This window comes from Pithys albifrons, chromosome 5 (genome assembly GCF_047495875.1).
Source record: "Pithys albifrons albifrons isolate INPA30051 chromosome 5, PitAlb_v1, whole genome shotgun sequence".
In the NCBI taxonomy this organism is placed as follows: domain Eukaryota; kingdom Metazoa; phylum Chordata; class Aves; order Passeriformes; family Thamnophilidae; genus Pithys; species Pithys albifrons.
The window spans coordinates 48,615,950-48,643,522 of record NC_092462.1 but is presented as its reverse complement, the minus strand read 5'-3'; the positions used below and the strand labels follow the sequence as shown (position 1 = coordinate 48,643,522).

Here is a 27,573-nt window from a genome sequence, read left to right as displayed (position 1 = left end):
CAGGAGAAGTTCTGTGTCTTTAATTAAAAAACCAAAAGATCAGGGAGGTATTAACATTAGTTCTGTTCCTGCTAAATTTGCTTATGAGTTTCAAGCCAAGAAGTGAAAGAATTCAAGTATCCCATAGTAGTTTTATCATAGAGTTTTCCCTCACAGGGTGTAGGAAAGGTAGGCTGAATATTTATTCTTGCCCTTGTGAGAGACTTTCTTCAGGCACATCACTTCTAGGATTGTTAATTATTCTCTGCAGTCACAAAAGATGGTCCTTTAATAGTAAAGTTGGTTGTTGTATTCGTTTTTGTACACGTGTTTTTCTGAAATGGAGAACTTGAAATATGGGGAAAAACGGTCTCATGACTGTAAAGACCTAAGGGAAATTAAACAGATGTTTAACAAAGAAATAACGTCATCTTGCAGTTTTCTGGTGCAGTCTTGGATAACACAGCTCACAGCTTGTTCTGTTCTGTCTGCTTCTTAAGCACAATGAAGAGTGACTTAATCTAATGTAATAAAGCAATTTTTCTTCTAATAAAAATATATGAATGGAATTAAATACTTTGAGATCTCACTTGTCTGTGGCAGTAGGTGACAGAAGATTCAAACAAATTCAAGCCAATTCTAACCTGTTAGATTCTCTGCCTTTCTGACCAGCTTGATTTATTTTTTCACTCTAGCAACAGGCATGACTCATTTTTGTCAAGACTTTCATGGAAAGAAAGGATGAAAGGAAGGCTGTATGTGAAAGAACTTTGGGGTTTCCATTGGATGCACACACCAAGATAAAACAGAGAAAAGTGGAGAGTACGATTCTGTTTACAGTATTGAGTAACATTCTAAAAATTGAATTTTTAAGGAATAACCTCTCTTCTGTTCTTACTTCTCCTCTATGTGTGCAGATGGTTGACACTGCATTTGTTTTTTTCCCCTTGGTGTGTTTTTGCATTGCAGAATGAGTCTTTTTAAAGACTGTTGTGTACACTCTGAGAACTGAGAGGCTGTCATGAGAAGATGGGAAAAGATATATAATTAAACCTTGTTATTTCTAGAGTAGTAGGTCACCTAATAATAAAACACAGATTGATCTTTCCTTTATAAAGCCTCTTCTTCTTGCACACGTGATCTTTATCTTGGATGAAAATTGGCATTTTAGCTTGTACTGTTTGGTGGTTTTTGTTTTTCTTTCCAAATGAGCCCTTTTAACATAAGTAAAAATTCTGAACAGTTCAAATACTTAAAATGTACTTAAAAATAGAATTGCACAGTACAATTCTTAATGCTGGTATTTTTTCAGGAGTATTGTACAAGTTACAAATATGACATTATATAAAGATACTATATGAGACAAGAAGGAATGAGATTCTGGGAATGCGTGTCTTGTATTCCATATAGCTATAACTCATGGTTTTGTGTGATATGATCTTATGATAACAGCAGATATTCAAGCCAAGAAATTGGTTTCACTAACCATCATCCACTTAAGTGTGGTAATATTATATGGGTGTTCTGCTAGTCTTAAGTGCGTTCTTAAAAATCTTACTAATTTACACTTTTGAGATTGTCTCAGTAAATTGTTAGAATAATTGTCAGGAATGAAAAGCTGTTGTGCAGTTACCCTGTTTCCAAAGGTGAGATAAAGATATAAGTGTATCCAAGTGTGGTAGTAAGTGTGGAAATATTTATTGCATGTCAAAACAAACTGTATGGAAGGTTGTACAGTGTGATTGCGTTTCTCTTGTCACTAAATGTCACCCTATTTTAATTTTAGAGACAAGTAAAATGCATTTTGTTTGCAGGCACTGATGACATTGTAGGGCCAGAAGGTATGGAGAAATTTTGTGAAGACATTGGAGTTGAACCAGAAAATGTGAGTCCAAAGTTCTTTTAAAAGATGCCTAATCTGTTATACTTGAGCCAATCTTAAAGCTCTTATTTTTCAATCAATAATTAAAAAATTCTGGTGGTTTTCGATAAATTCAAGAAATATAAACCAGGAAGATTTGGAAGCACATTTGGGAACAAGTTGCCTTTATTTTAAACTGCAGACTATAACCTGTAAAAACTCAATTTGTCTTTGTTGTCACTCCTTCTCTTTCACTTTACTACCACCACTCCCCTGTCCCACCCCAGAAAAAAGAAAGAATAAAGGAGGAAAAAAAAAGCTGATGGAAACAATGAGATAACATTCAAGATTTAATATAGCAGTGTGGGATGATAGCCCCTTTCACGTGACAGGCAGCTACAAAATAAGTACTGTTTTCTTTAGATTTTCTAGGAGAGAAAGGGATTTTGTATATCATGAGTGTCAGTGGCACTCCCATTATACTATTTCAAAACACAAATAAGGAAAATATGTATTTTATGTGTGTGTGTATATATATAGAGAGAAGAAAATAAATTTTAAAAAGGAATAGTTGTGCCTTTTACAGGCTTTTTCCTAGTGCTTAATTTTTACTGTTTAAATGTATTTGCAAGTCCCATCTCATACAGAATTCATGAAGCATCATCTGAGTAAAATGAGCCTTGTAGTATTGAAAGATTTACTGGAAAAGTTAAATGTAACTTGCCAATTTCAGTGTTCATTATTATTATAAGTGTTGTGATTTATGCAGCCATTTGGGTGTATAAACCAGTATTCTGATTCCGCATTAAAAACTGTACGGAGCTCTACTAATATAATCTAGTTAATGGCTGAGTTGCAAATTTAAACAGCTTGATTATTTTTTTCTTCTAGTCTGCAGGGTCAATTGGCCTGCAAGTTTTTTTATGTGTTTGTCAGAAGTGGTTTTTTAGGTTCATGAGTAAGATAATAATAATCTTATGGTACCACTTTTTCTAAGTTTTTTATTGCTTTGGTCTTCTGTGTGAGATGTGAAAAAGACTGTTTCCTTTTGGGCAAAACTGAAGTATTATGTATCTCCTGTTTTGATGCATGTTAATGTTAGTTCATCTGGCTTTACTTAACATCTACTGGAACTGTGGGATCATATTAACTTTAGAATACTTGGATTTCACATTACTCATGGATTGTAACTGATGTTCATCAAGATGAGAGTTTAACAAATGTTGGATGTAACTTGTTGCATTGGTTTTGAAATTTTGCAGTTGTTTTGGGAAACCTTTTCTGCAGCTTTTGTACCAACTCATTTTCCTTGCTCACCAGGTGACTGTGCAGACTCCCTTGAAGTCCCTCCTGGTAACTCAGCTGGGTGTTCACTCTGTATATTTGCACTGTCACCTTCCCTTTGGATTATGTGCAGGTTTTGCCACTTTATGCTTCTGTAATAGTGTAGCAAAGATCTGAACTTCCCATTTATACAAGTTAAGCATTTGTAGCCTATTAAAAAGTGGTTATTTAAAAGATGTGTGGATCTTTTTGATAACTCTTTTCAGTCTCAGTTTTTTTCTGTTTAAAACAGGTAGTTATGCTTGTGCTAGCATGGAAATTGGATGCACAAAACATGGGCTACTTTACATTACAAGAATGGTTGAAAGGAATGACATCACTACAGTAAGTGCTTTGAACATTCTCTGAAGTTTGTTACAGTAAACACGGGTTTTTAGAAAAAACACACTTTAATGTTTTGACTCATAACATCTATAGCAGAGAGCTCTATGGACTAGAAGTTGTGTGGTTTTGGTCTGATTTATGGTGATATGGTCTCTTAGAGACAATTTGAAATGCAGTTGGATTAAAATGTCTGTAATCTCAAGGAAAGAAACAGAAATGTGATCAGGTTCAGTGCTGTTTCTGTCCTCAGGGACATCCATCTTGGGCACTGGATTGGACCTATCTTTTAGATAATGGTGTTAGAGAAGTGTAAAAGGCTAAATAATACAAACCCTTTCTGTAACGCTGTATTGTTCTTTCTAAGAGTTGCTTTCTCCATTTGAGAGCTTACATTTGTGGCGTAATTAACATAAATGTAGTTGATTAACCACATTTCATAGAGAGTTGTAGAAAGAATGAACTGTATTTTGACTTACCTTCCAGAGCAGAATCGCTAAAGTTGTGTAGGAAATTCTGTAGTTTCAGCAAGACTAAAGAAAGATTTTTTCACTGCTGTGGTTTGCTGGTTGTTTGCCAAGCTCAGACAAGCTGTCAGTTTTATCTGTTGAAGATTGCATTTTCTACAAATCCAGTCAAATTTTTAGCAGAGTCCCAGTGTAAGACTTTGCTACTTTAAGTTTGTTGCACACTGTAGGTCTAATAAGTCATCTTTTGCAGACAAACCCATAAATGTGCCTCTGTACAGAGTGATGTGTTTTGAACAGGTTGATGGGGATATGTTAGAGATTCTTTCCTAAAATATCAGACATCCATATAAAAATGTAGACTCTAAATTCACTTTGTGTTTGTCTTGTAGATGTGATACCACAGAAAAATTGAGAAATTCTCTGGATTACTTGAGATCTTTGTTAAATGAGCCTACCAATTTTAAACTAATTTATAGATATGCATTTGACTTTGCACGGGTAAGTAAGAAATTAAAAACTTTGATAAGTAATAGTTGAAAGTGCCTGTACTTCTAAGTATGTTTCTCTTAAGGTAGCACTCAAGATAGCTTCTAACAAGTGGAACTGTTGTGTTCTAAAGTGGTGTACGCCGTAACTTAAAAAGAAAAGTATTAGTGGTTAAGTGACATGTCTTGTTATGTCTCTGCTTCAAGCTATTTTATGATTTCAGGGAAATCATTTAGGCCCTATTCAGTTGCATATTGGAGCTTTGCCCCTTACTCTCCCTGGCTTTATAATTTCTATGGTTTTTCTTCTTACTTGTTGAATTTTGTGAAACAGAAAGACACTTCAGCCATTTGAACAGGTGGTAAAAATGGCCTACATGCTAAAAGTTGGATATGAGATAATGTAAATACTGATTCAGAAGACTATTGGAATATCATTGATAATGTTTTCAGTATTTAATAAATGATATCCTGATAACTGTCTTCTTACTATAAAATATGTATTGATAAAATTATACCTGTAATGGAACCCATAGTAGACATAAGACTATTCCTACTTCAAGAGAACAGTAAGAGAACTTTAATTTTCTGAATTAACATTTTAAAATAGAATTTGGATGTCCTTCTTGCTACCATGGTGGAATTCACAGAAGATTTGACATAAAAAGGCAACCCTGAAGTGCAGGTTTCATTGCAAAAAAACCCCTAAACGCATGAAGAAAATTTGCAGCAAAAAAAGGAGCATAAGAAAATAAGAAGAAATCCAACTGGTTGCAGTTCTGATAGTCTGCCCTAAGCAACTAAGATTCTTGACATATCAGAGCTTTTTGCATGTCAACATGCAGAGATTTACAGTAGTTCACTTTTAAACAAGGAAACATAGAGATGAATATGAAAAAAGCATGATACTAGTTAGTATGAGAGGAAAAAAAGCTGTATTAACATCTTAATTCCTCCTTTGCTGTATGAAGATTTATTCTGCCAGTTTCACTCAGTGTAAAATGCAAAGGCATTACCAAAGAAGTACAAGATACTGGTGAAATATTTGGCATAGAGAACAATATTTGGCATAGAGTGCACCAGCTGATGGCCTGTCAAAAGTAAGTGCAGAAGCCTAAAAGGAGGATAGTGGGTGAGTTTTTTCCAAGAGGTACCAAACAGATGTGATGAACAGTGGTCTTGAAAAAGAATTGAAACATAGCACACAGATTCTGTGACTTATTTGTGACAAAAACCCCCTACAGATTATAGAACTACAAGTCAAAGGCATATCAACAGGGGAATTAACAAAGTAATATTAGGTTAATGAGATCATTGAACTTCCAATGCTGTAAACTTGGGGGAAATCTGTAGGAGAATGGCATCCAGCAAGAATAGAAAAGAATGCTGACAAACGCAATATATTTATCTAGATGTGACAAATGAATCTATACATAGTTTTTATCAGGATAATTGATAGAAAAAAGCTGATGGCTTTAGATTCAGAAGATTGTATAATTTCTGTCCTAAGGATAATCCTTTCAGGGAAGTGCTCCATGGCAAGAAACACTTGTCTAAGCTTCTGAAGTTTTAAGAGAAATTTTTTGAAAGAGTTCATTGTGGTTTGATATTTAAAGTTAATTGGTGAATAAAAAAAAAGTCTCATCAAGGTTGTATGTGGAATGCATGATTTAAGACAGCATAGATTTGAGAAAATAATGTAGAACACCATATATTGATAGTAAGCACAAATACATTTCTTACTCCATGTTTGCCCTTCTCCTTGCTAAGTTTGAGAACATAGGTGTGTGTATTTCTTGGCTTAAATGGGTCTTGTCTAAAATATTGGGGGAAAAAAAATCTCAGAAAGACTGTCTCTTGTCAATGCAAAACAAGTACTCAAATTTAACAGAGCTTTTTAATATATTTGTTCAACTATATTCAAGTAAGAGAGTTTAAGTGTCTGGAATGTGTGTTCAGTGAAATTGGAGCATCTGTCCTGGTAGATGTGCAATTAGGCAGTTGGAGGTGGGTATAAAGGACTTATCGGAACAGTTTGTTCTGAACAGTAGGCAGAGTGGGAGAATGTAGAAACGTAACAATGTAAGGCATGTAAAAACAGCACGGCCAAAGTAAAGGCAGTAGAGCCTGATTTCATTAATACTTGAGTGCATGGGAGGAATTCAGAGTATAAACAGTATGGAAAATAAAGTGTATTCCCACAGCAGTATGATTTCTGCCTAAAGGTATTTGTGATAGGTGTAAATAGGCTGTGGAAGGCAAATTAGTGTTTAGAACTTTTTGATGTTTGAAATAAGTCAAAGATTGGTATCATTAATACAAAAATGCCTTTCAAAGTTTGTTTTTCAACTTTGTTACTAATTGAAAAGCTTTATTCATCCTGGAATTTACTGTTTTTTCTCTAAGTCCCTCTTATATTTAGTGCTCAGAATGTAAAACAGCTTCTCATGTTTTCAGAGTTGCTGGCATCTCCACTTTTCTTTCAAACCAAATATGCATTAAATTCTGTCTACACAGTTTAAGAATTGAGTGTTTTCTATGAAATGAACATAAGTTTGTGGCTAAGGCGTTATTTTTTTTTTGAGAACTGTGATCTAGCTCTGCCACATCCTTCTTAAATAAGAAAGATAATTCAGTTTTGATTTGAGCTTGGTTTTTTTTCATAAAGATGTGTATTCTAGAATACATACAACTACATTTGTACAGGTGAGGCATAGGGCTTAATTGTTTTTGTCTTGGGTGGCTGTCTGTCTTGTAATGTTCTGTCATCTGGTACTGTCTGCATTCCAAAAAGCTCTATATGGGTTGTGTCCTGCTGGACTTCCAGCTGTCCATGAGCCAGGAGTGTGCCCTTGTACCCAAGAGGGCCCATGGGATCCTGGGGTGCATTACAAAGAGCACTGCCAGCAGATCAAGGGAGGTAACTGTGCCACTCTTCTCAGCCCTAGTGAAGCCACAAATGGAGTGCTGTGCCCAGTCCTGAGCTCCTCAGGACAGGGGAAATGGAGCTCCGGGAGCAGGTCCAGCAGAGGGTCACAAAGGTAGTTAAGGGACTGGAGCATCTCTTGTACAAAGACAGGCAGAGGGAGTTGGGTCTGTTCAGCCTTGAGGAGTGATGACTGAGAGAATCTCATCAATGTGTACAAGTATCTGAAGGGAGAGTATCAAGAGGAAGGAGCCAGGCTCTGGGCAGTGGTACCAAGCAGTAGGACAAGAGGCAGTGGGCAGTAGCTGATGCACAGAAAGTTCCATCAGAATGTGAAGAACTTCTTTACTCTGTGTGTGATCAAGCAGTGGCACAGATTGTCCAGATGGGTTGTGGAGTATCCCTCACTGGAGACATTCTAGAATCCTCTGGACACAATCCTGTCCAACAGGATGACCCTGCTTGAGCAGGGAGGTTGCACCAGGTGACCCACTGTGTTCCCTTCCACTTACCTGTTCTGTGATTCTGTGTTATTCCTCAGGGTTTTTTTCTAATTCAGACTTTGCACTCTGCAATTATGAGTATGTGTAGAGAAATCAAGGTCTACTGTAGAGAAATCAAGGTCCACAGTAGCTAATATGGAACGTTATTTTTTTGCAATTTCATTAAATTCTGAATTTGTAGATCAATTCTATAAACAAGGCATAAAAGGGTAGGAGTTTACATCCTGTCTCTTGCCAAAATTTGTTTAATTTCAATACAACAAATGTAGATGGGTAAACTACTTGAAGTAACAAAATCAAATCTTACATGTATATATGTTATTTTTGAGATGTGCAGAAGTTGTATCATCAAATATAATAACTTAGTCACTGATGAAATGTAACAAACCTTGACGGTACAGATGCTACTGCTTTTACTTAGCAGAAACAAACAGAAAAAATCACCTAAGCCTTGATGTACCTCCTGCTACATTCAGCTAAAACTGGGACAGTTCTGAGAGGAGTTTTGGTGTACTAGTGTATCATGTTCTTCTTGTTTGGTAATTCATTTAAAGTGAATTTCATGTAATCAGAATAACAGGATAAAGATACTTCTTGGATATAATATGAATAAAGATCATTCTTGCGTGGTTAAGCAGCTGTCAAGTAGCCCTGACTGTCTATTGAGAGTCCACGTAGCTGTAATAATACCATGGAAAATGCGATGCTATTTTAAGAAGCGTGTGGCTGTGCAGAGACACACATACAGATATGGGCATGGCTCTCATGGCCATTGCTTTCTGGTGAGGTCTGAAGTCTGAAACAGGAGTATATGCCTCATCTGCATTAGTAGTGGTGTTTTTTGGGGAACTCCCGTAGGAAGCAACATCTGGATAGCAAGCTGTTAGGTATAAGGAAGGAAGTTTTACTGGGAAGTTGTGTTTTGTTGAAAAACACTGTTAGATACTGCTATATATTATTTTTTTGTTACTTTATATATGGGTGAGCTGTGGAGAAGCAAGAAATCCTGGAATCATGTTCTTTTTTCCTTTTTGACCTTTTTGTGCAGGAAAAGGACCAGCGCAGCCTAGATATCAACACTGCCAAGTGTATGTTGGGCCTTCTTTTAGGAAAAACATGGTCCCTATTTCCAGTATTTCATCAGTTTCTAGAGGTATGGAGTTGGAAACAGAATTACAGGTTGTTTTTAGTCTGTCTTCTCTGATACTTCTAATTAGAGGTAGAATGAACAGCTAAGAATTCCGTGTTATAATCTAGAATATAGTAACCACCAAAGCAGCACTCAATACTGGTTCTTTCTTCCTTTTTCCTAAATCCCTGTGCTGCTAAAGTTTATTTAATGCAGGACAAAGTATAGAAAGTCTTTGATTTGCTTTTGGACTTCATTTTATTGCTATATGTTTGCACTCTAAAGGACATCTTAATCAGAAACATGAATTATTCAGCAGTAGTTTGACTACTTGGTGGTTTCTTTAATCTTTTTTAGTTTTAGATGGCATACAGATTAAAATAATAATGCATCACAAGTTCTAAATTTTCTGTAAGAAAATCTGAGTTTGAGACAGTTGAAAGAATGTTTTGGTAACTTCTGTTTCTTGCCTCAAGCAGCAATCAAAATACAAAGTTATCAATAAGGACCAGTGGTGTAACGTTCTTGAATTCAGCAGAACAATTAACCTTGACCTCAGTAACTATGATGAAGATGGAGCCTGTAAGTACTGCCATATGCTGGTGCTCTAAAATAATTTATTTCTCTGAGCTTAATCATTCTGTGTCCTTTTACAAAATTTTGTAAAATACAGTTATTTGATCTCTCTACAGGGCCAGTGTTGCTGGATGAGTTTGTGGAATGGTATAAAGGAAAACAGATGACATAGGAGTTTTAACTATGCACAGCTACTCAAGAGTCACTGTTACCACAGCTATGTCAACCATTAGCCATAAACTGCTATCTGTATCGAAGTGCATGCTGCTTTCCTTGCACTGCTTCCCTTTGGCAGGGAACTTTTGATGTTTGCTATTTAACAAGCTAGCTGTGCTTGCTGTTTAGCATTGTTCTCTTTGAAGGCTGCTTTGCATTTTGTATTTACACTACGAATTGGTGAACTTGCCAGCATCTTCACTGTGATTATGTGTATATTGCTGTCTAAATTTTGTATATGTGTATAAAAAAAAGCTTCACCTAGGGATTATTTCTGCAGAAATGTATTGTAAAAATAATTTCGTGGCATATTTCTAGTCAACACTTACATGTTTATTGAAACTTTAGTTATTTTGTTTTTCTTTTGGTCTCAAATGTAGCATTTCAGACTTATGGACATAGTTATGTGAAGAACTATTGTTGATTTCAATGTTATTATTTGAGATGCCAATTTCTGAGAGAAGACATGCTGTGACTTTCTTCACCAGAACTCGCCAAACCTGACCTAATGCTTTATAGGAATGAAACATTGGTGTCTTATAATATAAATATGCATATAAATATTAAAACACTGTAACAGTTGTACATGCCACAGATGATTTCCATTTGAAGAAAAAAGTACTGACTTTTTAATGTTAAAACTGCAGTAGTCATTACAGGTACAAGTGAACAAATTAAAGTACCTTTTAAAAATGGGTTTTAGACTTCTGTAAATTGCCTTTGGCATAACTCCTTTTAATTTTTAGTGTACCCAGAGTGTTTGGTCTAGGTTGTGATCTAGTGAAATTGGAAGTTCTAGCTGAAATTAGTGGTTTGGGTAATGAAGAATGCTTACTCCTAGCAAATAGATAATAAAGATTTTGGGGATTTTTTTGTTTGTAATGTTAGGTTTTCCAAGGGCCTCAACTTCATGTTTCTAAGTAATTAAAAATATGGTATCTGAAAAAAAATATGATCTTGAATAGTCAAAACATTACTTTTCCTTTCATGCTGGGGATTAAAGTTTCCTGGCAGAATGTCCATTGCAGGCAATGGGCATTTTAAACACCAGCATTAAATGACAGTACCTTTTAATAGGGACCACTGCCTATTTCACTCATTTCTTTATCTGTATAGGACAGTTCTAGTGACTATTTTGGGGAAAAATGAGTGAATGGAATGATGTTTAAGTTCTGTAATTTTGTCACATTGTCATTGCCTTACATTTCTTTATTAAGTAATGAGTGTTGATTTTATTAAATAGGTTCTTGAAGTATCCGGTGCTATTAAACTTTGATCTCTGAGGATTTATTAAAATGTTCCATATGGATTCATGGAGCATTTAACAGCAAAGGGCCAGTGGATGTTTAGGAACAAAGAATAACGTTACTTTTCTGTAGGAATATTTTCCAAGGTATTAGCAGTTTTGTTATTTCCCTGTAATGCAATCCAAGGGAAGGGGAAGAAAGCATTTTAGGTTGAATGTGACATTTTCATCTGTGTTGAAGGTTCTGTTTTTGCCATCAAAGCAGAAACAACTTTCATGAACGTGACTCTTTTCAGGATTAAGCCTATTTTAGCAAAAAGCACATTATTTGCTGCCCTGGACCAGGAGGTTGTGATTGTGGTGCTACAGATGGTCAGTTTTGTTCAGATCTGTTTGTTGTTCTCATTGGTTTTTCAAACTCAGCTGCCAAAGACAAAAGTTGTTTGTGTATATTTGTATATACATAAATATACGATGTGTATGTGTATACAAACCCTGAAATTTCCTGATGCAAAGAAGAAAATACCACCTTTCCCATGAAATAGTTTTGTTTAGATTTCCATGAAACTAAATAGCACTCTTTAAAATTCATGGTGGTACAGCATGCACAGTCAGTGCTTTCTCATATAATAATACACATAACCTAAATTCCCATGTTTCATGCCAGTTTGCACAAGAAAGTGAGTGGAGTGTGATATTTAATGTTTACAATAAGCCTCTTAGGAAAACACATGTTTTATTAAGACTTCTGATGTAAATGTGTATATTACCATAGTATAACCCTAAGGAAGTATCAGTGGAGCTGCTGGTTTTGTTCTTAAAAGAATGAACTTAGAAGCAATACAACTTTTAACATTAAATTGTGATTGCCAAGATTCTAAGTGAAATAGTGTAATTGCTCTTAAACATTAAGCTAGTTACTGACTCTAGAAAATGGATCAGCACAAATTGACGCGAGTCCTGCAACAAATACAAGTTTGCATAAAAAGTTTTTTTGTATGTAACAAGTAGTTGAGTTCCCAGTAATGGAAGCAAGAGCCAAAGACACTTCTAATCTATTACTGTTACAGGTATAGCTTTCATATGACAGGGTCAACAGAAATCTGCTCAGCTTCAACCAGGTGCTTTTTTTCCAAGTTTTGCTAATGTTTGTCAGAATACAAAATTTAATTGAAAGCAAAGTAAATGGGAAAACTCAGAAAGTACTCGTGCTATAAACAGACCTGTTTTTTAATTTGGGTAAATGTAATTGGGGGTGATGGAAAGGAAGGATGTGTTTGAAAGCGAATCAGATAGATGGTGTGAATTTTTTTCTTCCACTTGCAAACCAGAGTGAGTCTGTAGGCTTCAGCAGGTTTATAAACATGCATCTTCATTAAGTAAACCAACAATTCACTTACAGCCAGCAGACAGCTTTATTTGCATTTATAATGAGCAAATGGACTAAAATGGACCCATATGGCTTGATGAGCTTCCCTGTACTATCTATCCATTTTGCTTGTTTTGCTATATATGCTGATAAGCAACATTGCCTGATCCTGTATTGTGGAGAAATTCCCTCTCATTTTTAAAGAATTGTTGAAACTAAATTAACCTACTTAATTAACCTTGCATTTAGTACAAGTTTGGTCTTTTTGTTTGTTATGCCATGAAATAGTTAATGCAGACTTTTTTTGTTTGGTCGTGGTTTGGTTTGGGGGTTTTGTGTTGGTTGGTTGGTTTGTTTTTTCCTCCTTTTGAAAAGTAATGTACAGAATTTGCTGACTACTTGAACAAGACACTGAGGGGTCATTCCTGAAGTCTCATGGATGTTATGTTAGTTTTCGTGGTGTACTGTTGCTATACTTCTAGCAGAAACTCAATGATCAATGTACAATTCATTTAGGTATTTGGGAGATGTAAAGTGGAAAGAGAGTTAGTGAAAGGAGTACAGCATCCAGAGACTATAGCAGTTGGCATTATTTGATAGGTGACAAACATTTGGAGCTCTTTGGACTCAATCTTAAGGTTATTTTTCAACCTGAATGGTTCTGCTAATATTAGTAACCCAAACATTCCACAAAATAAATTTCCTTCTACAGCAGAGTGATACTAGGTATTTAAAATATTAATATAATTCTGTGTTACTGTTGTTTTTTCACTTTTTTTCTTTTTCAAGGAAAGCCAGCTGAAGAACATGGAATTTATTGTAATCCTTTATGTACTTGAGTTTCCGGTTTTCAGTTAAAGCCTCTTTAAGGTTGTCTTTAAGCTAAAATTTGAATACTTAGGTAATTTTTGTGTGGCCTTTTCTCACATCGTAGAGGTTTTCCCATTTTGCCACAAACACATGCATTTTATTTGATCACAAATATGCTCACACAGTCAGAATTAGTTACAGCTTGTTGCTACTTGGTTAATGTGCCCAAGTTAGTTTTTTGAAGGGCAAGAAGCAGACTTTAGTTGTGTTAAGCTTTTCCCAGATTTCTGTTGACCCTTGGTCACAAGTCTAACAAATTGTTTAATACTCTTGGAATTCATATAGACAGCTTTAAATGTTAGCTTGTGCCCTGGTTTTAATTATAACTGCTAAAATACCTCTTTCTAGGCCTTACATTTTGTCCTTTCATATTTCTCTAAAAGTGTATAGAATACAGCCACAAACTAAATAGTTTGTTTTCTGTAATTGAGACCAAAACTCAGCTTGATATTTTTTTGTTTGCTTTTATTTTTTAAATCCACCCCTCCCTGTGTGTGTGTGCATGTGTACACATGTCGTCACAAAATAGTACCTACTGATGCTGCTGTTGCAGGAACAGCAGTTAACCTGTAACTGTGAATGCCTTGTCTTAGCTATTCGGGTACTACAGAAATGAGATGTGCTAAACTCCTGTGACTCACGGTCTGATGAAAATACTATTATGCCACTTAACATGAGTTCATCTGATTGATTTTTTTTTTAGGTCCTTTGCTGGTGTTGATGTAAAATGGCATCCCACAAATAAACAGTATTTGTGTTGGTTTCAGCAACTGACTTCAGATTTTTATGTGGTTCATACTTCAGAAATTCTCATATCTGAACATGCATCATGTCAGTGGGCAACTTTTATAATTTATGAACTTGTGTATTGGATCTTGTCGTCCATATTTCTAATAGCAGAGCACATTAGTATTTAAAACTGTTGGGAAAAGGCGTGTGTTTCAAAAAGGTTGTGTTTCAAATGGAGTGTGTGAATATAAAGCAGTATTGTCATACAAAAGTTTTCTACAAAAACAGTCAATTTGGGCAGGAATGTCTCTTAAGATAATGATCGTTACCCACTTACCTTTATGCAGCTTTCAACCCATGAAATCCTCATAGAAAAGCTGTTGATGTATGGACTGGATGAGCAGAAGGTGCACTGAAAACTGAAAGCTATAGGAACCAGGGGGTGGTGGTCTGCAGAGCAAAGTGTAGTTGGAAGCCACTAACTAGCCCTATACCAGGGGTCAGTACTGGGTTCAGTCCTGTTCACCATCTTCATTGCTGACTTGGATGATAGGGCAGCAAGTCTGCTGATCACATCAAACTGGAGGTAAAGGATGGTAAGCCAGAGGGTCATGCTGCCATCAAGAGGGACTTCAACAGGCTGGAGAAATGGGCACACAGGAACTTAATGAACTTCAACCAGAAGTGCAAAGTCCCGCAGCTTGGGAGGAGTAAACCCCTGCACCAGTATATGCTGGGGGCCACCCTGCTGGAAAGGAGATTGGCAGAAAAGGGTCTGAGGATCCTGGTCCTGGACCTACTGGACACCAGGTTGAAGGTAAGCCAGCAACGAGTCCTTGCCGTGAAGGAAGGCAGCAAGTAGTATCCTGGTCTTTGTGAGACAAAGTATCACCAGCAGGCTGAGAGTGGTGATTATTTATTACCGCTTGCTCAGTACTGGTGCGGCCACGCCTCAGTACTGTGCCCACCTCTGGGCTTCCCAGTTCCAGAGACACTGTGACATACTGGAGAGGATTCAGCAAAGGGCTGTGAGGATAATGAAGGAACTGAAACTCCTCTCCTATGAGGAAAAGCTGAAAGCTAGGGCTGTTTAGCCTGGAGAAGGTTCTGGGGCAGATCTTACTAATGTATTTAAATATCTGAATGGAGAGTGTAAAGAAGACAAAGCCAGACTCTTCAGCAGTGCTCAGTGACACAACAACAATCAGTAGGTACAAAATGAAACAGTGGAGGGTCCATCTGAACATGAGGAAACACTTTTTTGTGAAGGGTGACTGTGCACTGGCACAGACTGCCCATGGAGGCTCTGGAGTCTCTGCCCTCAGAGATACTCAAAAGCCATCTGAACATGGTCCTGGGCAACTGGCTGTAGGTGGCCCTGCTTGATCAGCGTGGTTGGCACCCTCTAGAGATCACTTCCCACCTCAATCCTCCTGCGATTTCCCAAAGCATATGCTAAGGAAAAGTCTCAAGGGTACTCAAATGTAATGCTGAAAGAAGACTAGTCCTATTTAAATATGGTGATGATCTGAGGGTTTGTTTTTTCTTAGTTTTTGCAAGGTTTTCAATTTTTAGACTTGTAAGGAGCTGTCAAATTGAACATTTTAAAGCAAAAGTGGTAGTATGTAAGCAGAGAAATAGAAAAGGTCATAGCAATAAGACATGAAAATTACATCCTAAATGTCCATAATACATTCATAAATTACATTTTTAAAGGAGCCATCAGTTAATCTTATTACTTTGTATTAGTTGCAGAGTTACAAATCTATTTTTAAGCAGGAAACAGACATAAAAGCTGGCAAGGAGAATAAAGAACACATATAAGTGATTTCACAAGATTTTTTAAAATATTTTGCACAAATTGAGCTACCAGTTTGAAGGCTCCTGACTTAAATACATTCGATTTCAGATAATATTTTATGTTACAATTAGAATATTGTGCTATAGGGCCCAAGCAAGAGAAGCTTTTCGTTATGCTCCTGTTGCTGATGGAAGCTGGGATTGCCTTTGCCAGTTCTCAGAATGTAGGCTGTTGCTTGTATTTATTGGAGGGGGTGAGTCACAGTCTTCTGTACCATGAAAAATTTAATACTACTATCCAGGAGGTTTCTGATGTTAATTATATGTATGTGTATGTCTTCTCCTTATATTCAAAGATTTTTTTCCAGCCCAGTTTTCAGCTTACTCTGGAGAGTTTGAAATGCTTTGTACTTACAGCAAATACCTTGATAATACCCAACTGTCATAGGTAAGCGTTTGCAAGTGAGAGCTTTGTTTCATTCTGATTACTGCAACTGAAGTTCTTGATCTGCTTTTAAGACTTCAGATTTTTTTTCCTGTACTGATTCACTGTGTGAAGGGTACTGTGTCCTGTCAACCATGGAGCTTGGCACGCCATTGCCCTGTGAGAAGGGTGTGCCCAGGCTATTGCCAACATCCTCTTGGCTGTCTCCTCATGCTTCATTTACGGATTCATACAGCATACGCTCGGGCACCTTTGTTATCAAACCCATTCTGAGACTTTGTCTGTTTAACCACCAGTTGGGATAGTAACAGCAACTGGTTTTCTGCTAGTACAGGTATTCTAGAAGAGTCTCAGTGACCAAAACAAGCTAAATTAGTGGAGTTTTCAGTGGGGACAAGACATAGTGGATTGCTACCAACATAAATGTAAAGAAAAGTGAGTGGACACCATCTCAGGGTCAGTGTGTGTGGAACTGTGTAACTTACAGAAGGGCACAGTGAAATCGGTTGGGTAGAGAGGAGCAGAGTATGAAGAGTACTGCGTAGAAGTCACAGAAAATATAAAGGTTTTGTATTAACTGAAAGAACAATCACTAGTGAACTAATATGAAGGAGAAACAGCTGAGTGTTTGGATTTGAATGAACAATAAAAATGGAGAAATCAGTAGCAAGGGACAGTGGCAAGATGAGGCAGAAATCTGAAGGTAAGTTTGAGATGGAATATCAACAATATTCTGACACTAGAATGAAATACTTTGTCATGTGTTAACATCCCATGATAAAGGAGCCAATTTATTTTCTCTGTCGAGAACAGATAAACTTTCTGTGACTTTATGGCATAAAGGAAGGCTTACAAAACTTGCAGCTTCTAACAAGTAGTGTACTGTCTGCATTGCCACTGCTGCATTCCCATGGTCAGAAACAAGATGAGAGAATAATTTTCCAATATATATTTTGAAAGCCTGCTGGACTGTAGCAGAAACAAATGACAAAAGATTGCTGTGTATGATACATGAATAGAGCCACTCAAGTATTTTTCCCCCTCTGCGATCCACAAAGTTGGCTTGCTTGTGTAGTTAGATTTCTTAACTTATTAGCAGCTGGTATAGCCAAAATGTGGAAGACCTTGAGAGGTGTGAACACGGTGTTTGAAGACTCATAAATACCATAAAGAGCAAGTCAGCATTTTTTTCCACGTATTGCATTTTGAAAGTTGCTTTGGCCACCAGTTGCTTGTGTGGATAATGAGCTTTACTGAAAGCTGCTGTGGGTGTGAAGAAACAGGCTGGCGGTGAGGAAATACTGTTCTTTTTTCTGTTCCTAGTGGTTCTGTAGCTGTTCGTACGAGGAACTGCTCTTAAATTAACCAGTTCTTCACTTCTAGACAGTCTCTAAAAACAGCTGGATTTTATGTTCTCAGAGAACAGCAGCCAGAAATTCAATAGAAGCCAAGGCATTATGTGATTTAAGATTATGTGGGAATTAGGAGAGAAAACTGCAGTAGAACAGTAGCATTTACAGATACTTAAATACTCAAGGAATGTGTTGTATTGGGAAACATACTTTATTTCAGAGTTACTGTATTTTAAACCTTTCTGAGAATTATTTTTTTCAAATTTGAGTGTTTTGTCATTTAATTCTTGTCTACTCAGAGCGTATAAACAATTCCGGACAGTCAAATGTGAAAAGCTTTTTCCTGTGTTTGAAAAACAGAAAACAAAAATCAGACTTTTAAAATAATGATTAATTTGATGATAAATTAGCAATTTTTTTAGAAGATGGTTTCATCTGTGGTTCCTAAGCAGACTCCTACCAAAGAAATGGTACCTACTCTAAATAAACTTACATGTTACTGGTTCAGATATCACTGAGTATTGGCATAAAAAGAACAGAAATATTCCAGGAACTAATTGGAAAACAAAATCATCTGTGTGAATGGCAGCAGATTCATTGCTTGTAATTGAAGTAAAGGTGTTATTGAGTGCAGTTATTTGCAAGTACGGTGGTGACCTAAATCCAACATATAAAACACCTACCTGAAATTGCCATATAATCTAGTCTGAGTTATATTAGAGGTTTTGAGAAAATTGTCCTGAAAAATAAAACCAAACCCAAAGGAAAGCAACAGGAGATTTAGGCATAGGTGATTTGGCTGAGTAAATATATAATGGTTAATTGTAATGCTCAGTGTGTAAAATAATTATTTAAAGGGAACTCAAGGCTCTAATGATCAAAGTACTGATGTCCTTCAGTTGCTTTTACTTGCCTCTTAAGGTTTGTACAATAACTTTTTTTAGTTCCAAGCATGTGAAGCTAACAAAAATTTCTAGCTTCTGTCAGCATGTTTGTTCTCTCCTAGTTTCCTCTTTAAAGATAGTTTCAATGATGCAGCAGGACACTGAGCTCACTCCTCATCTGATGGAACTCAAACCTGTTTCTTCGTTTTGGCATTTTTAGCCCATGTCCTCATTGCAAACTGCAGGTGGTGTCCCATCATTGCTACATCTCCACAACTGACTTCTCTGCAAGGATCGAATTCTTTGTTTCTTTGAGAAAAGTCGTTTTTATTATCCTCTATGTCTTGCCAAGCTAAAAAGTAATTTTTAAAATTAATTGAATACTGCTTGGACTTACCTATCTTTGGAAAACTGTAGGAATTCTTAGACCTTTAATCCACAAATTTGGCTTAAAAACCAGAAGACAGTAGTAAGTACTATTTCACTGTATAGGAAAATGGGAAAACACAATAATAGTAATAATGTCATGATAATTTCAATGTTTACATTTATTTTAGATGAAGAGACACAAAACTGTGCTTATCTGTAGCAAATTCCAATGGAAAATAATATATTAGAACTAACTACAAGAAAGTAAATCTATATTTTAAGCAAAAGCTTTATTATCTAATGCTCTAGAGTTGCTTTTCATAAAATCTATTGCTGTTTTTTTTATAAGTACCCTTCTAAATAACAGCCATTTCACTTTCAAACAAAATATGTTTTGCACTTGCTTTAATGACAAAAACACTGTGGGAGCTTAGTATTACAGTTTTGTGTCTCAGCTATTGAAGTTTTTTCTGCTCTGCAAAATATTAGCAAATCCATCAAATGCTCTTTTCTTCTTAACAAAAAATTGGTCCTGTCCTGAATTTGTCTGACTTTTTTGACTGAGCTTTTCACTGGAATTTTGGAGGTGTTCTGCATCTGTTGTACAATTATTTTCCAGTTCTGTCAAAGTGCTGTCATCCTCCACTTTGCTGGAATCAGTGCTTTCAGAAATTATATTTCCTGTAGGTTTTTGTGGGAATGAACATGAACTGTGTTGAGAGCTTTCATTAAAGAAAGCTTGTGGGACTGAAAAGGAAAATCCATCCTCATCACTCTGATCCAGTTGGAAATGACCATCTGTTGTAAACAGTGACTCTGTTTCGACAGAAGTGGGAAGATGCAACAGATCTGCTGTAAGATTACAAGACTGTGTTTCTTCAGGCCATCTGCAGTTGCTGGTATCCTGTAATTCTGTGTATCCATCACAGTTCTTCTCATCACAACCTCTTTGTGTATTATCTGCACAAGCCTTATCTGTGTTCTCCTGCTTTCCCTGTGGCAGCAAGTCTTCTTGCTGTATAATGAACATGGAATGTTTTTCAGCTGTGTGTTCATTCAGCAACTGAAGAGATGATTCATTGCTGGAAAGCAGCAGTGATGTTTTTTTAACAATCTCATTCAAACCACTCTCCGTGGGAGCAAAAATAAAGTCATTGTCCTCAGATGTACTCATGTTTCTTCTTAATGCTTCACCATGATTCTTTTCAGGGGTGTTCCTGGCTTTGTGATTGTCTGTACTTCCCTCTGGTGCGTTTTCTTTTTGTTCAGTGGGACTGAAGCTGAGGGAATGCTGTGGTCTGGTAGGAAGCAGATACAGCTGCAACTCTGCCTCTTTAGGAGAGATTTCTGTATCTGTGTCATATATGGGAGAATGTTCTAGTGAAAGTGCCATGTTACCAAAAGCCCTGCTTTGACTGTGAAGAGAATCAGAAATAGAGTTTTGTACTGTTGACTTCGCATTAGTGAAATAATCACATGTACCTGGAACTTCTTGACTTGAAAAACAGATTGTGTCTGGATCTGACATGCTTACGTGGTCACTACATTTGTCAGCATAAGGGGATGCAGTTTCACATGTGGTGTTACCTGATCCATAATTAATAGTGGTTTCAAAATATGCAGTGTTCTCATCTTCATTTTTCCCAATATGCTGAACTTCAGCAGCAATGTTTGGAGATTCTGGCAGTGTTGAGAGCTCCTCAGTTCCACTCTCTGTACTGGTTTCCTCTAGTGACGACTGACAGGCTGGCAGGTTGTCACTAACGTCAGGTTGTTCCAGTTCAAAGTCTTCTAAAGAACTGCAGTCACTCATTGTGAATGGAGTCCCTTCATCAGAAGAACTATCACCAAATATATCTGCAGAAGCATCTTTTTCATTTGAACATATCCTTTTACAGTCATACTCTGTAGTTGGAGAGTTTTCTATTGTTTCACAGCTGCTTAAATTCTCAATACCTGTATCTCTTTTGGAGATACTGGGTAAAATAAAATCTCCCACATCACTAGGTGTATTTAAGTTGCTGTTTAGACCAATTTGTTCATAGCTTTGTCTTCCAAGCATAAAGTTTGTAGTGTGTGTGGGTTCATTATGTGAAACGGTACTGCTTGTTTCTGGAGAATCTGGTGTAGCCTTTGTCATCTCTGACTGCAGCAGACCAGAGCTGTTGCTTACTTTGCTGTTTCTAGAGTCTTGTGCAACTGAATGTGTTTGTACTGTGGAAAATGGAAAGTCAGTTTCTGCCATGGAGGCGAAATCTGCATCTGAAGGGTTTGTGTGATTTGAGTAGGGGTCAACATTCAGTCTCCTGGGTGTGCAAGGAGTCCTGCTCTTCTCTGAGTCTTTGTTATTTGCATATGTCGAATCTTTCTGTAATGCAATGTCACTGCTCGTTAATTGTCTTGGTGTTACTTCATTGCTGTTCTGATACTTTGTCCTTACAGAAAATACTCCATTATCATAAACATTTACATTTTCATAATTGTCAGTACTAGTTTGGGTTTCTGAAAACCCTGTTTTTTTATTCATGTTGATCTCAGCATTGCTTTGATTCTGGTAATCTGCTTGGGGATTTGGTGAATGTGCACCACTACCAGTGACACTTTCATACAAAGTAGAAGTTTCTTTAGGAAAAATGCATGTGTTTCTTGAAGAATTCTCATCACAAATTAACACATTATGCTGTGTATTTGTTGGTTTGCTTGCAGAAAACCCTCTGCTCAAGGTTTCATCTGAAAGAGCTTGATTAGAATATGTATGTTCTGAACCTGAATTTTTATTCCTGCGCATGAGTCTCCAGAGGCTTACCAGGTAGGGTCTGGCAAAAGCACCCAGACAAAAAGCACAAACAAATGTAATGAGCACTGAGAGGGAGACAGCCAGTGCAAGGTCTGACTCTGTTCTTTCTTGTCTAAAAACAGTGTCACGGACTTTTCTAACCAAAAATGTTGAAACCCTTTCTTTCATCTGTATATTGTAAATGAGATATTTCTCCTTTGCTGTATTAAAAATACACAAATATAATCCTTCAGCACTTTTCTCAGCATTGTGTATCACTAAATTACTCATTTTATCCAGTGTCATATGAGGAGGATGCTGATTTTTTGAAATTCTGCCTTTAGGCGTCCACCAAGAGACTTCATTATCTGAAATAAAAGAAAATACAAACTCAATCTTTCTTAAAAGCATAGGATAATGGATTTGCAGGGTCAAGTTATTTGTTTAAGAACATACTCTGACCTATCTTTGATAATTTTAACAATTTATTATAAACTATTTTCTTTTTACCTATCCATAGTAATTTTAAATGATACGACGTCTGTTAAACCATCATATGTTACAACCTGCCCTCTGCCTCCCCCCACCCCCTCTTTAAAAGCACAGTATTAGAGGGGGTCTTAATAGCAGACTTTACAAGAAAAATGGTATGGGTGAGGGAGGAGGCCACTGAAATCATTTAAGAATGCTCTGGGTTGTACTAGAAACACCTGCTGATGTTGCTTGTGGAAGACACATCCTAATAGGCAGCTGCTTTCCAGTGTGGCCATGGTCACCCAGTGCAGCTCTGGGATGAAAAGTCACCTGTTAACTGTCAGTGTTTCAACCACTGTGATTTTCCTGTAGTTACTGGTTTGACTCCAGCAAAAAGGTCTTAAGGATACTTGCAGTGGTTGAGCTGTTGTTCCAAACTTTAGCTAGTGTGGGCCATGGCTCTTGGCTTTTAGGGTATGTTTCGAAGTTGTATGTTCAACTTTGCCTTTGGATCAGCTTTTGTTCCCGTTGAATTTTGGTGCAATCCAGTGTGTTGATTTTACTCCAGGTTTCTGTAACACTCCTTGTAAACAGACAAAGTAGGTGGCATTTCTGATAGGCCCAACATATTTTCATGTGGGCATGAAATGTTCCCAGGGGAAAGCCTTACCACCTCCAAGTGCTATTATTGTGTTTGAGTTAAACCATTTTGCCTCACTGCATATCACAAACACACCTTGTACTCTGCCAGGCTAAGTTTTCCATCTGCATGGAAAGTCTTGGCCCTGTAGGTTTTGTCTCTGGTACTTTCAGTGCTCTGTATTATTTGTAAATGTAAGTCAAGTGTGTGCTACAGTAGCTGTACTTTTTTAGAAGAAATAGAAACCCTTTCCCTTGCAAATGAACTTTCTTTTCCTTTTGCTGTTTACTGAATAGTGAAAACTGTTGCTTCCTTCTCAGATTTCTACATGCCCGAGAAGCGCCACCTCACTATTTGGTACCTTGTTTCAGTCCAAAATCAACTGATACATTTGCAACCTGCCACCTGTTTATAACTTAGCATCCTTATTAGTTTAATCTAATGAAGGAGATGAAGCCTTTTTTGGGGAAATGTGACTTTCAAATATTCTATACTGGCATATAAATTTATAATGAAATATTTTTGAATGTTAAATTGTTATTTTTAAACAATATCTTTAGAAATCCACTTCTAAAGCTAAATTTCTTTGCTCACTCTGCATGCCTTTGGATTTTAGCAGCATTTAGATGGCGTTCCTGATGTACGTACCCCTTGTGTTGTCCAAGTTACAGTTCAGCACCAACGTGTTCCCTGTTGGGATTGTAACACTCTTGAGCAAGACACTGTCCCTGCAGTTCAACTGGTAACTTGAAAGATACAGCAGAGGTTTCTGTGAGTTATTGGCAAACTTATTGTATGAAAGGCTTGATTTTTTCCTTGTGGAGTCAAAAGGAAAATGAAATAAGTGTTTAAAAGCATTTAGCCTGCAGTTAAACATCCAGGCACTATTTGACAAATACACTTCAAGTTGAAAGAAGTTCAAACTGATCAATATCTGTGGCAGAGGAATTGTCAGAGGATTTTCACGGAGATCCACAACCTATTTGGAAATAATTCATGATTAGTTTGATAAGCCTTACAGTGGAATCATTATTGCAACATCTACAATGTTTCTTTTCGAAAACAAGCGCTCCTGTAGTTCTGCGAACAATGCATCTGTTTAGGATTTCAATAGTGTTGTTCTAAGCTTTTTAATGTATGTGAAAATTACAAATTGTGGTCTGTTTAGGATTCTCCCATTGCAGACATACCTCTGTGGGAATAAGCAGCTGCAGAGCTCTTGCCGTGGAAGGGAGAGGATAGAAAAGGATGTGTGTGCTTAAGGCAGTTACGGATTGGTTTGTGGCATAGATAAATAGTGGATTTATGCTTATATTTTGTATATTTATGTGTTTGTTTTCCTATTTATGAAAAGCAAATATATAAAAATATCACCATTCACTTTAGTTTTTATAATCGTACACTAATATTATAATCAAAGCAATATAATCATGCTGAATAGTTGATAATTAATATCTTTAATGATGATTAATATAAAATATTGAAACAGTTGTAATACTGCTTTACAACCTGTAATTTGCTGAGATCCCTGAAGGCTTCTGGATGAATTTTAGTTATCTTGTTGTTTTGCAGGTCAATGTCCTTCAGCCGTGAACAGTTTTGAAAATCCTTTGGATCAATCTGTTGTATGTTATTGGATGACATATGGACAGTTTGTAAAGATTGCAGCAGACCTAGTCCTAGGAAGAACAAAAACTATTTCACATTTCATGTTCTTATTTTCTTAATTGTGTCAAGTGTCTTTATAAAATTCTTTGCAGCAAAATTCCTTCCATTCCTGTTTATTGCAATGAGCAGCTGCTGCCTTTGTGTTATTATTCCTTTCCTAGGCAGTGGTTGTCCCATTCTAAAAGTTGCATAGGATCAACAGCAGGCATGTTAATACATTCACTGTTAAGTCATGTTTTAAAAATTGACACTTTCATAAAAGCAGTAACTTTCCTTTTTGCTATCAAAATTATTCCAACTGTGTGTTTCAAGCACACTTCTCTGGAGAACTGGAGGTAGGAAAGGAGAAGTTTGAAAAGGGTGGAATATATTCAGTTTACAAGATCCAAATATGTTAATTGTAAGTAAAAGATGGAGATACAAAAGGTGATACAGTATCTCCTATCCATTGCCATCTGCAGTTTCATGGAAGTTTTTCATATGTGGAATTATTTGAACCATATTCATAGGATGTAAAACCTGACTGAAAACAAAAATATATTGTTGCTTATGCCTGCCTGTGAATTATCAAGCATGACAGTATATTCTTCAGTGATTCCTAGTTACAATAGCACGTCTTGCACAAGGAGCACTTCTGAATGCTGGACATGCCTCATTTTTCTTTGGCGCTGCGTAGGCAGCCCCTGAAGCTCCAGCCTGCAAGTTTCAGGGGGAAGGCAGGCACTTGAGCACTCGGCATCACCAGTTTGTAACATCTGAATGTCACTATAAAGTGATTTTTGATCATACAGCATTGTTGAGAGCTTTTAGTTCTTAAAAATTTTGCCCTTGGTGTCATCTGGTTTAGCGGAAATCTCTCAGTTTGCAGTTCTGTTTGCTGAGTAATTGATCTTTGGATTTATTGTGAAATGCAGAGGGAATGATTCATTTCTGCAGTAAAGCTAGAAGTAGCTTATAGGAAAGGCATTCAATAGTTCTGGTAGTTCATAAATTCTTCCTTACACCTGCTTGAGGAATTGTACTTTGGATGCTTCCCCTTTCCTGAAGCCAAACTTGTGCCAAAAATATACAGTGCTATGCAGCAGTGGGCAGGAGCCTGACTCCTGGGGTGGCAGGTGTGAGAAGGGTTTCTCTGTGGGAAACCTCTGCTTTAGAAGTGCAGCTTGTGGGTTTTTTTACCAGAGCTTAAAAACTAGAATGTTAGTGAAGTATTTTGGATGACGAAAATAAAGTTCTGAACATGTATTTAAATAAATATGGAATTTAAGTGAAACTTGCAGTATTGTGGTACCATGCAAAGCAATTTGACCTTTAACATGTAAAAATGAGTCTCCTATAGAAAAGGATTGATCTGTCTGACCCACTAAAGCATCCTATAATATGCAGTTATACTTAGCAAAATTTACATCATTGTATTTTATAATGTAAGCTTTCCTATGTTGTCTATATGACCTTACAGATATTACAAAATGATGACGTGAAATGGGTTTCCTCCATGTCAGAGAACTATTTTTCATAAAAGGAGAAAAATAGAACTTTCAGGACCCTGTGTAGGTGCACATTTATTCCCTTTGCCTGACTTTGTGGGGTAAGTGAGTTTTTTGTTTGTTGCCTCACATCCTCCTATATTTTCAAATTCTAGAGCTAATGAATCTGATGTTTTTATCAGAGATCAATAAATTCAACACACTATGTAGGATAGGGTTGCTCATTCAGCAGCTTCTGCAATCATCCAATGATGAGGATAAAGGCTAAGCTGCCCAGCATAGCTCAGTGACCAGCAAACCCTTTCTCAAAGTCTATCAAAACTTTAGAGTCCTCTCCTGTTACACCAAGGAGTCACTTTCACTGGGTGTCAGACGGCATAGAGCCAAATTGTTTTGACGGAACAAAATATATCTTTCTGTCCTCATAAAATACTAAAAATGGAGCAAGTTTTATTTAGATATGTTGACTTTCTTCTGAAAGGTAATATGAAATCCATTATCAGTAGTTTAAGGTTCACTACTGGATTGTAGAGGCTGTTTTTTTTCTGAAGATCCTTACTTCCCTTTCTATACAACAAGCAAGAATACTTCTTAGGCTCTTACAGGATAAATCTGGTTATATTTGATTGATATTAAGGCATTACAATTGCAAAGACTGTATTAGAAACCCCACCCTAAACTGAAACAATCCATTTGCTTTTGCCTCTGTATTTGCAGGTGGAACTTTCCCCCACCTTAACTAAATGAGAAAGTCACGTTCTAAATTCAGTAAGATGTGTAAATTATATCCCAAACCTACTTACCCCAGGGGAGTCAGGTCCTTAGGGGTTTTTGAAATGCTTACCTCTTGGAACTGTGTTAAGATTATTTCTTTCAACTGACAATATTTCCAAAGCAGGTAGGAGGTGATCCACAGTTTCAGACCCAGCTGCAGGCATAGGTGTATCCAGTGTGAGGGTGTGGATGGCATTACCATTGAGGTTTAGAGTTTCTAAAACAGGTAAATTTTTACAAGTGGTCAAGGAGAGTTCAGAAATCAGGTTGTTACTGAGGTTCAGGTGTTTCAGCATCCATTCTTCATTTCCTCCATCAGTACACAGAATGGTTTTAATATTATTGTAACTAAAATCAGCCACTTTGGCTGTTCGTGATAAATCTTCTGGAACAGCAGATATTCCGGTGAAAGAACAATTCAGTAGGAACTGCCCATCCCACCGGCATTCTGAATGGTGATGTGTAGCAAGAAGAATCCGCTGTGACTTGGCTCCCACTGATCCAGGAAGAATAAAGGAAAGGACCACAGCTATGACATTCAAGTGAAGGTTATCCATAGTATCTATATGTAAAGTGTAAAATTATGGTTAAATTCAGCATAACAAGAATTAAATAGAAAGCGGAAATACTTTGAGATAAAAAAAATCAACACCAAATAACCAAAACATTACCATTCTGCCTTAAACATTCACGTTTTGGAGTCTTAGGTATTTTTCAGAAAGAACATTGATAAATTGGTCACCTTCCCCCTCCCTCCACCTCTCCCAAAAAAACAATTAGAACCTTTTCTTTTCCAGCCCTTTGTTCAAGAAACACAACTTCTCAGGAGCTTGTGAACTAACAACAGTGGAGACTTTTGAACTCTGCTTCAAGTATCATA

The 27,573-nt window shown here is 36.9% G+C and overlaps 2 protein-coding genes across 6 annotated transcripts in view; one reads left to right on the top strand and one right to left on the bottom strand.

The window, feature by feature from the left end:
- Positions 1 to 14,069, top strand: part of DCUN1D4 (defective in cullin neddylation 1 domain containing 4) — a 48,819-nt gene extending 34,750 nt beyond the window's left edge. For all 5 annotated transcript variants that reach the window (XM_071556503.1, XM_071556505.1, XM_071556502.1 and 2 more), the window contains 6 exons: positions 1,794 to 1,864; positions 3,417 to 3,508; positions 4,365 to 4,473; positions 8,938 to 9,042; positions 9,498 to 9,600; positions 9,711 to 14,069. In XM_071556503.1, the coding sequence (XP_071412604.1) occupies positions 1,794 to 1,864; positions 3,417 to 3,508; positions 4,365 to 4,473; positions 8,938 to 9,042; positions 9,498 to 9,600; positions 9,711 to 9,766 (536 nt within the window). In that variant the 3' untranslated portion in view covers positions 9,767 to 14,069. The remainder of the gene's footprint in view (positions 1 to 1,793; positions 1,865 to 3,416; positions 3,509 to 4,364; positions 4,474 to 8,937; positions 9,043 to 9,497; positions 9,601 to 9,710) is intronic.
- A 5,256-nt stretch (positions 14,070 to 19,325) lies between these two features.
- Positions 19,326 to 27,477, bottom strand: LRRC66 (leucine rich repeat containing 66). Its single transcript, XM_071556497.1, has 5 exons — positions 26,764 to 27,477; positions 24,274 to 24,443; positions 23,413 to 23,743; positions 21,013 to 22,018; positions 19,326 to 20,739 (listed from the first exon to the last, which is right to left on the bottom strand). Exons 1-5 carry the CDS (start codon positions 27,248 to 27,250, stop codon positions 19,326 to 19,328), a joined length of 3,408 nt encoding a protein of 1,135 aa, XP_071412598.1. The 5' UTR covers positions 27,251 to 27,477.
- Between the last annotated feature and the right edge of the window lie 96 nt (positions 27,478 to 27,573).